Consider the following 10,655-nt stretch of genomic DNA (forward strand, 5'->3'; position numbering starts at 1 on the left):
TTCCTTTCCTCTACACTACGGATTTCCTTAGCACTTTAGAATTCTGCAGCCAGGACTGGAGGTAGGCATTAGGGATGGCAGAGCAGTGAGATCCATCACTCCTTGACCTGCCAAACCTCTTGGAAGACAACAGCAGCCAGTTCTACACTGTAACACACTTCAACACTCTAACTTGTTTTTTGTGGTGGCAGAACAAAAGTTAAAAAAAATCTAGCTTCTTGTCCTGACTCTGCACTGACCTCTCTGCCCTGGACAACTTATTTCACCTTTCTGTAGTTTTCCTGCTAGTAAAAGGCAGAGATGAAGCTAGATGATGTATTGCAGCTCTGACAACCAGATTCTTTTCATAGTGCTATAAGGCCACTAGGGTTTTCCTACAAACAGCACCATTGTGCTTTTTCAATAGGTTTCCTGTTTCAGTAGACATGTGACAGTACTTTAGTGGTGTGAACTTATACTTTTTCAAATTTGTGCGCCCACAGCTTACTCCACATGATAGAAGGCAGTCTCTGTGATGAAGACATGGTGCAGTTTGCTAGTCTGATGATGGTAAGACCAGAAAGACCTGGACCTGCAACTACAAGTGAAGATGACTGGATGTCTGGGAATCCTCCCTGCCTTCCTCTGAGCACCGGTTCCTGGACTCATCACTGCGTCACCGTTAGGCTGCCTGCTGCTGTTCACAGCTCCTCGCTCCTCTCGCTAGCTTGGCGTGGAAGCCAGTGATTCATGAGGGACCACGTCTGTCACCTGGTTAGTGCGCTACAGTAGAAATAGAAGTTCTAGCATCTGACTAACCGAAGTTCACATCCTTCTCTCTTGGCAGTCATTCACTGCAATCGTGGGCAAGTTATTTAACCCATCGTGCCCTGAATTTCCTCATCTATAAAATGGAGATGGTGTTACCAATCTCATGAAGTTGCTTTGAAAATTAAACAGTAAGTCAAAAGCATCTGGCATGAGAGAGCTATTATTATAGGTCTATTTTTTCTCCCACCGTCACCTTCTATTTGTTCTAGCCCTCCCTTACTTTCTACCCTACAGAACTAAGCAGCAGAGTCCTCAGCTCTGAGTGGTTCACACTCCTATGCCTATTGAGCAGACAAACTTATTTACTGCAGCAATAAAAATACCTTGTATTTGTACATACCTTTATGAACTTCTAAAGTACTTTCTCAGACATGATTTCATTTTTAACAAGTAGGACTCAAGAGGAGAGTTGGAACCATGTGATTTTGTCCATCTGCTTACATTCATACTGCCACCTAATCTCAAATCACATGTAAACAATTTTATTAATCTCCGAAACCTAATCGGATTATGAAATCTGAGCTTAGAAACAAAAATTTTGGACAAGTTTTCGGACTTGATAAACCATAAAGAATAAAACCTCATTCTAGTTAGGTGGGATCTTTTACTTCTAATCCACTGTAGACGGGCTTCTCTGGGGGCTCAGATGGTAAACAATCTGCTTGCAATGCAGGAGACCCAGGTTCAATCCCCTGGAGAAGGGAATGGCTACTTACTCCAGTATTCTTGCCTGGAGAACTTCATGGACAGAGGAGCCCCAGGGGCTACAGTACATGAGGTTGCAAAGAGTCAAACACAACTTAGCAACTAACACTTTCACTTTCCACTGTAGACAGTGTTAGCTACTGAGCTCACTTTCCCCAGGATGTCCAAACTAAGAGCTGAGACCTCTTTGCTGTATCAGTCTCCTAGCTATTCTCCTGGTTTTGAGTTTCCTCCTTTTAAACCACCCTCTATGGTGTTGCAGAGAGCTCAGCAATATAACTGTGACCATGTTATCCCTATTTAAAATCCCTTAGTGACCTTCCACTACCTAGAATTGAGTCAAAATTATGCTACGTGACTCACAAAACCTTCCATCCTCTGGCTTGCTTGGTTCACTCTGCACTAGAACTGGAGCAGGTGAGACTCTTCTGTAAAAGGCCATAGATTCAATAGTTCCGGCTTCACAGACCATATGGTCTCTGTCACAACCACTCAACTCTGCTGCAGAAGGAGGCAGCCATTAACATGTAAACAACAAGCCTGACTGTGTTCAATAGAACTGGACTGGCAGTGAGCCAGACGTGGCCCACAGGCTATTAGACTGCCAACTCTGAACTAGAACTAAACTCCATTTTAAAATCTGCCAGATGTCTTCTCAAAACTAGCTAAATGGAAACTGACCATTCTCTGATAAGCTGTTTTTTTGACAAAAAGGAGTCAGAGTGCTTATAATGACCATTTTAATCACAAGGTGTTAACGTTAAGAGATTAACATAAACTTCAGATGTCATAGGAACAGTTCGACAAAATACAGAAATAACTGGTTATCAATGAAACCGGAGCAAGCATTTTGGAGACTTCAACGCACTGGATGGAATTCTTCAAAAACTTCCCTGTAAGTTTTCTTATCTATAAAAAGAAAAATCACAAAAGATTTAAAAATCATGTTTAAAAAAATCATACTTCCTAAAGAAACATTAACACTTAATATTCTTATAAGAACGGCTTTATTTTCTAGTCCTCAACCTAGCTTCCCAACCAGGCATTTTGTTCCACTGAATGAAGAACTGCTTTGAAAGAATCTATGATGTTCAGATGGTTGTCTAGAGAGGCAAATGCCACCAGAGGGATCCTGGCTGAAGGAGTGGAAGAAGGATTGAACAGGGAGGGGCCAGGAGCTGAGGTGGTCAAGCTTCCCATGGCTGCACTATTGGTACAGGAGGCTCTTCGCACACCTGCCAGTAATCTGCTGCTCTGAGAGAACGAGCCTGTGAGGCTACACTCACAGTCAGAGGGAGCTAGTGGAAACGTACAGGCAAAGAGCCCGGTCGAAGGACTAACTGCCACTGGGTCTCCCTCTTAGAAATCAATATTCCCAAGATCCTTCCATCTCGAACATCCAACAGTCTTGAGTATTCCCATCCCAGACACATCCACTGTTCATGGCTTTATACTAGTCTTTGAGCTCTTTACTGGCAAAAAAAAAAGCCGTACCCTTCTGATCCACCATAAACATCACATATATGACTGAAGGATAAGGAAATTATTATTAAGAATAATACAATTTCAGAGCTAAGCAGGACCTTACAGATCACTATTCAGTCTGATGAGATTTAAAATGCTTAAATTGAAATGCTTACACATTTACATAAATAGGAAAATCTAAAAATCTATAAAATTACAAGTTTAAAAATTTCCTACCCTCATTCATTCACGTCTGCAAATATCTATATTGTATATTTGTATAAAATATAAACAAGAAAACAGCTGTATTACAGTTACATTCATACATGCACAAGGTAAGTGTAGAGTGTGGTCAGAAAATTCCTGTCTATAGCACGATGACTCCTGAGCAGGAATCTGTAGGTGCCCAGGGTGGAAATGGGGCAGGAGGGAGCCTAAGGGGCACAGCATGCACACAGCGACACAGGGAGGGCTCAGGACAGCATTTCAAGCGGCATGAGCTGAGTGACGCAAGATGAGGCAGGGCTCTGTGTAGGTCAGGCCAGGCGTTATTTATTAAATGCCCACTATGTGTAGGTTCTGGGCTGGAGGCGGGAGAAACAAAGATGAAGCTACAGCCCAGTGAGGAACACAGTCTGTGAGTGTAACTGGGTGGATAAAAGTCTAAGTTAAGTGTTTGCACCAGGCAATTAGCTCAGCCTGGGGGGGAAAAGCCATCTTAATGGAGTCTTGATTTTATCCAAAAGGTAATGGATAGCTATTTTAAGCATATCCATATTTATCCAGAGAGATGTGATTTTTGCTAAGAACAAAAGCAGAGGCAAGCTGGAGGCAAGTGCAGGAGTCTACACAAGAGATTACCAGGGCCTGAACGAGGGTAATGGCAGTGGCAGAGAGGAGAGTTCAGAGTTGAGAATTATTGAGGGATTAGAACAGTAAGACTTGATGACTAATGAGAAGTCAAAGAGACAGCCATGAAGATGATTCCCAGGCTTCTGGCTGGAGCACCCAGGTGGGCGGTAATGCCATTCACTGGAGCAGGACACAGAAGCCCAGGGTGCCTGGGTGAGCATGGGGGACGTGAGTCCTGTTTGCTGTTTGAGGGACACAGAGGTACTCTGCCAGAAACTGGATGTATGAATTCAAGAGAATTCTGGTCTACAAAGAGGCGGAAGTCAACAGAACACAGAAGGCCTGAAGTCACAGGCTGACTAGGGAAAATGGCATAGAGCAAGAAAGAAGTTTGCTACAGTGAACTTGAAATACCTTTTTCAGGAAAATCCTCTGGATGTGACTTGATATATGAGAACATATCGTGGTCCCTCACAGCATACATATAGTCTTGACGTTTTAAAAGATAATATCCAACAAAAACAAAGGAGGTAATATATAGAAACTGGCGATGCAAACCTGAAAGTGAAACCACGAATTCCAAAGAAAGCAAAAATCAGTTTTGTGTGTTAAAAATCACATTTTTAATGTTTTAGATACATAGTTTGTAATTTCTTCCAACATTCTTAAAAAAAAAAAAAGGTTGCATATGGGTATTCTGAATACACAGCCATGACCTTGGAACATCTCCCTAAGGATATCTGGCAACTAAGAAAAGCAACACTTTGTCTACAAATGCAGCTGTCAACAGAACCTAAAACTTTTTTAATTCATGTTTTGTAAGTTTCTTCAAGGAAAAAGGTGGATAAGCACAAAAACTTGAATGGTAGACTGACACAGAAAAAAAAAGTCTTCTTTCTCAATAGGTTAACTTTAGACCTTAGACCTACACTAACTTGCATTCCAGGATGTGTTCATGACATGCCGAGTAGAGGTTAAAGCCCTCTACAAATGGTCTAAGAGCAGTCTGGTTTGTCTCCATATACCGATTTGTATTTACATATCTAGTGGTTACTAAAACAGGACACTGTACTACAAATACATCTCGTTCTCTTGTATCCTCTGAATTTTATAATTTTGCAAGTATTACTTATTCAAAAACTATCTTTAAAAAAAATCATCCTACTGGGACTTCCCTGGCGGTCCACTGGTTAAGACTCCATGCTTCTACTGCAGGGGGTGTGCATTCGATTCCTGGTCAGGGAACCAAAATCCCACATGCTATTCAGCACAGCAAAAAAATAAAACCATCCTATTACAATAAGACTGAAAAGGATCAAATCACATGATCTACAAAGCCAAAATTTTAAATGTGAAGGGGAGATCCAAAGGTATTAACTTTATATAAATTTTTCTTTTTTACAAAAGGCTAAGTATAGATTTTATAGCTATGCTTCAGAATTTTATTCCCAGCCATTCTCTTATTCCACACATGCTTTCATTCCTATAGTTTTATCTATTATCCATGTACTGGTAACCCATTAGTTACGTCCAACTAGATACCTATCTCAACAACATACATATCCAAATATCTGACAGATATGATAACCTGAATTCTCCCAAACCAACTCAGTTCCTTCCTATTCAAATCTTTTTCCTAAAAGACCATTTACCCAGAAATCCAAGTACTGGGTAATAAGCATACTAATTATCATTTTTTTTTCTACCCTCATCCTCTACATTCAGTCACTGTCGATTCTACCTGATAAATACTTCCTTAACTCATGCTCATTTATATAACTGGTTTACCTTTCATCTCATTTTCTACTCCACATTGATTCCAGCTTTTACCCTGTCACTAGAGGAATTTTTACTAAAACACAAATTAGTTTGTCAGTCCCTTCTTCAATGATGATTAACAAGACCCCAATCGCCCACATGTGACCTCCCAGACCCTTCAAGAGCTGACTCCTCCGCCTTCATCTTCTGACACTCCCTGGTATGCATACTGTGCCCAGCAACACTCAACTACTTCTAATTCCTCACATAACCTAGGCTCCTTCATACTTCTATACATCATGTACTGATTACTTCTCTGCCCAGCAATGTTCTGATCCTTCAAGGCTCAACTCATACAACACTTCTGCTAAGAAGCCTTCCTAAAACTTTCCCAGAGTTAAAAGGATGAATTCATCCCTCATAATATGTAAATTGCTATAGTAATTATTTCTCCCTCTACTACCAGGCAAAGTCAATGTTTCACTCATCTTTGTATATCAGCACACAGACAGCCCTTAATAAATATGCAATAATTACTACCTTTACAACAAAGATAATACCTAACCGTTTTTCACAGTAGTTATTAAAAGTGTTTTGGGAAAAACTGTAAAACAATAAAAATACAAAATATCACTATGACCTGGGATTGGACAGTGCTCAGACTATTTTGCATTCTCCCTTACCCCAAAAGCGGCTTCCCTGATAGCTCAGTTAGTAAAGAATCCACCTGCAATGCAGGAGACCGTGGTTTGATTCCTGGGTTGGAAAGATACCCTGGAGAAGGGACAGGCTAACCACTCCAGTATTCTTGGGTTTCCCTTGTGGCTCAGCTGGTAAAGAATCCGCCCGCAATGCGGGAGACCTGAGTTCAACCCCTGGGTTGGGAAGATCCCCTGGAGAAGGGAAAGGCTACCCATGTCAGTATTCTAGCCTGGAGAATTCCATGGACTCTATAGTCCACGGGATCACAAAAAGTAGGACTCGACCGAGTAATTTCACTTCACTTCACTTTACCCAGAAAGGAGATTCCCAGGTGGCACTAGTGGTAAAGAACCCACTTGTCAATGCAGGAGACATAAGAGACACAGGTTCGATTCCTGGGTCAGGAAGATCCCCTGGAGGAGAGCATGACAACCCACTCCAGTATTCTTGCCTGGAGAATCCCATGGACAGAGGAGCCTGGTGGGCCACAGTCCAGGGGGTCACGAAGAGTCAGACACGACTGAACTGACTTAGCACTGAATAGCACAGCACTTACCCCAGACAGCCACTGCTTCCCCTAATGAGCCACCTGTAATACAGCAAACCGAAGTGTGCTGCGTTCTCCCTTGTGCCTCGGGACTACACAGATAACAGACCCAGACTCTGTGTTTACCCATATCCTGCACAGAAGATTCCAATGGTATCAGTGTCCCAAACCCTAAAAGCATGGCTTGGCCTCTTCTCAAGTCCCCATTTCCCTAGCTTCTTCTCTTTCAGCAGTGGTCTCCCTCTCACCATATACACAATCCCTTCACAATCATTTTCCTCTTTTTTCCTCTACTCAGTTGACCTAAACTTGAAAGCCACAGTGCTCTTTGCAGAACACAGTAAATTACTCTTATGTTAGACTAGAAATCAATACAGATTTAGTTTTGCAGACTACACTTAGATACTAACTTAAGTCCAAATTTAGGGCAGGTGAGCGGTATCCAGAAACAAGAGTTTAAAAATAGGTGATGGGAGAAAAGCTTAAGAAAAAACTGTATTTAATACTTTCTGTGTACTTGAAAAAGATCTGCACAGATATCCCAACTACCTAGAGAATGCCAGATACTCTCCATGGTCACAGCTGGAAAAATCCACCATGTATTCCTCCTTCCCCATTCCTCCTACTCTTATCTGTATAAATTGGTATCAGAATTCATCCTTTTCATAGATATGCCCATCTGGTTTGTAAATCTCTGGATGGTTCTATATTTCCTTGTTATCTACACACTCATTCAATAAATACTCACTGAGCATTACTATTCGGCAGACAATGAACTAGATAAATACAGTATGCATTCAATAAATGCTGCTGAGGATAACGATTTCAATAAAGTCCTCAAGGCCTGAGTTTTCCAAAGCAACAAGGGAAACTCAAGGAACTCAGGAACTCTGACCCCTAGGCCTGGGTTAAGTGCTTTACATTCATCAGCTCCCCTAATACTCACAGCCACACAAAGAGGTAAATACCATCCCTATTTCACAGATGAGGAAACTAAAGCTCACAGAGCTAAGTAACTTCTCCACAATCAAATGGCGAGTAGGGAGGAGGAGGTGCATCAAATCTGAAAGCTTGTGCTCTTAACCACTATGTTCTTTGGTCTCCCAGAAAAGGCACAAAACATTCTTTGACAAGGTGAGATTAAGTGATACAAACTTCAAATTTCAGCCAATCTTTTCTTCTTCTGGAACATCACCTCTCTGATCTGAACCTTCTTTAGGCTCCCAAAGTACTGTCTGCTCACCCAGCTATCAAAACACCTGTCACACCTAGACTCATACCTGCTTGTCTCACTGACCCAATTAGGAGTTCCTCAAGAGCAGGTCAGTATTCCTCCTCCCATACCCAATGTGTAACACTGCCTGGCACAGAGAAAAAGCTCAGTTAAGACTGAATAAACATAACTGTGCAACAAGAGCTAAGGAAAGGGAAACCTGTTAGCTCCTTCTGTGTGTCAGGCATTTACCTATAGATTCTCACAAAAAAATCTGGAATGAATTATTCTCACTTTATAGGTGAGGAAACTTAAGCTCTGATCAAGTAACCTGCCCAAAGTGACAGAAATGGGAAGCAGAGGGGCAAGGCCATTTAACTCCAAAGTGGACCTCTTTCCATTACACCAAGTAACAGGCCTGGGCAGGTGTGGAGTGGTGATAAAAAAGGAGACCACTCCATAGTTCCTAGTGGCAGAAACGGACAAAGATCGCTCATTTCTGTGGAGTGGGGTCATGTCCAAAGCAGATGGGATTTCAAGTCTATTTGAGCCCTGGAAATGCTTACATCTGGTGGCTTGGGAGTCAACCTCCAGGCATACATACACCTGGAAGGCAAGAGAGGCACAAGGGAGGTGATTTCTGGTTGCCTGAAAGAGTGTAAGTTGCTCTGTCATGTCCGACTCTTTGTGACCCCATGGATTACAGCGAGCCAACTCCTCTGTCCACGGAATACTCCAGGCAAGAATACTGGAGTGGGTTGCCATTTCCTTCTCCTGGTTTCCTGAACCACTGAATTAGTTTTCTTCCCAACTGGGCTTTTTGGCTCCAATTTCTAACAAAGTCAACATTTTAAAACACAAGTCCAATCACTGTATTTCCTCTGGCAGCTTTCAAAAAGTATGTAAGGTTCCCAACTGCCTGGAGAATAAATGGCCACAATCCACCTAAATCTTTGTTGCCTTATCACCCTCCTCTGCACATACTCATCATCCACTGCCCCCTTATCCCCATGCTCTTGCTTCCATTCACTCTCAGTAGCCTCCCAGGGCCTGGAAGCCTCTCTCCAAGTATTCCTCTGACAGATCACAGCTAAATTCAAAAATATCTCTTATAAAGTTTCCCTCTTTTCCCTTGGGAAATCCACAGACTTTAGCACAGCTACTGTGTTTCTTGGGCTTCCCAGGTGGCTCAGAGGTAAAGAATCTGCCTGCCAATGCAGGAGATGCAGGTTGCATCCCTGGGTGAGGAAGATCCCCTGGAGAAATGGCAACCCACTCCAGTATTCTTGCCTGGAGAATTCTATGGACAGAGGAGCCAGGCTGGGCCCATGGGGGTCGCAGAGTCAGACACGACTGGGCACGCACACATTGTGTCACTTATTATCACGGCTGGTCTCCGACAGGTGGACACAGACTTACTGGGAAATATAGCTCAGTGATTTACAGCCTGCTACTCAAGGTGAGGTCCCCAGACCAGCAGTGTCTGGGAGACTGGGACCACCAGGCCTCTCTCTCTCCAGGGCTAATGAATCAGAATCTGCATTTTAACCAGACCCTCAACTTATCAGTATGCACATTAAATCTGAGAAGTGCTGGTTCTCAAAGTAGACTCTTGGGGTTTACAAACAGAGTGTGCTACTTACGACCTTGGTCAAGCTGCGTTAACCTTTCTAAGGCTGTTTCCCCATTGTGGCTAATACTCCCCGCTCTGTCTTAGCCCACGGCGTTTGATGACTAAATGCTATAATGCACGTAGTGTTAGTAGAGCACTGCATAGACTGAGCGCTCACTTCTGCACCCCTACAACGCGAACTGAGAGGGGAGCAAGCAGTTCCGTCCGGGGTTCTTCACAGTCTCACTGCGAGGTCGTGGGTTGCACTGCATCTGTTTCCTGAAATGACACTCCAGCCGGCCCGATTCTGAGAAGCTCAAGAGGAGCGGATACCTGAGAGGCGAGACGCGGCCAGTTAAAGCGAAAAGGCCCGGAAAAGCGGAGGCACCTCAGGCAGCCTAAGGCAGAGCCGGCCCTCAGCCCTACGACCCCAGCTCCTCCCGGCCGATCCCGTCCGCGCAGCCCTCACCGGCCGACAGCACTGGCCTCCGCCGGATCGCGTTATCAATCAGGCCGGAGCAGTAGCCCAAGAAGCCTACGAAGGCGAGCCGCGGGTCCGTCAGTTTCGGCGGCGGCAGGCTTCGGGCCTCATCAGGCAGGAACTGTAAGGGCGCTCGGGCCTGCCTTCCAGTCATCATGGTGACGCCGTTTCCACTTGAGGCCTGGCCTCAGGCCTTCAGCTACAAAGAAAACCACCAGGACCACTGCAGGGGCCCAACCTAGGAGCTTTCACCTCCGAGAGCGGGGCTGAAGGGCATGGCGCAGGGCGGTGCGGCACGCAAAGGCTTCCCCGGGCGCGCTGCTGCCGGAACCGTGCGCGCGAGGTTCCGGGCTACTAGTGTCCCACGTCGCTAGTCTCCCGGCCGGCGCTAACGCCACAGGTAGAAGTTCAGGGGCTAGGTACCTATCGAGCAGAAACGAGCCAAACCCGAAGACTGGGAGATGTTGCTTTTTTCACCCAGTCTCCCTTGCCCGCTGGAGAAGGAAACGGC

At 44.2% G+C, this 10,655-nt stretch overlaps 1 protein-coding gene across 2 annotated transcripts; it reads right to left on the minus strand.

The window, feature by feature from the left end:
* Positions 1 to 2,254: 2,254 nt before the first annotated feature.
* NDUFC2 (NADH:ubiquinone oxidoreductase subunit C2) lies at positions 2,255 to 10,420 on the minus strand. Of its 2 annotated transcripts, none has more exons than XM_068978295.1 (3): positions 10,133 to 10,420; positions 4,246 to 4,320; positions 2,255 to 2,424 (listed from the first exon to the last, which is right to left on the minus strand). In XM_068978295.1, exons 1-3 carry the CDS (start codon positions 10,299 to 10,301, stop codon positions 2,375 to 2,377), a joined length of 294 nt encoding a protein of 97 aa, XP_068834396.1. In that variant the 5' UTR covers positions 10,302 to 10,420; the 3' UTR covers positions 2,255 to 2,374. The 2 variants fall into 2 exon arrangements, with proteins under 2 accessions (XP_068834396.1, XP_068834395.1); XM_068978294.1 differs by having other exon boundaries at positions 4,246 to 4,389.
* Positions 10,421 to 10,655: the final 235 nt, after the last annotated feature.

This window comes from Capricornis sumatraensis, chromosome 8 (genome assembly GCF_032405125.1).
Source record: "Capricornis sumatraensis isolate serow.1 chromosome 8, serow.2, whole genome shotgun sequence".
Taxonomy (NCBI): Eukaryota; Metazoa; Chordata; class Mammalia; order Artiodactyla; family Bovidae; genus Capricornis; species Capricornis sumatraensis.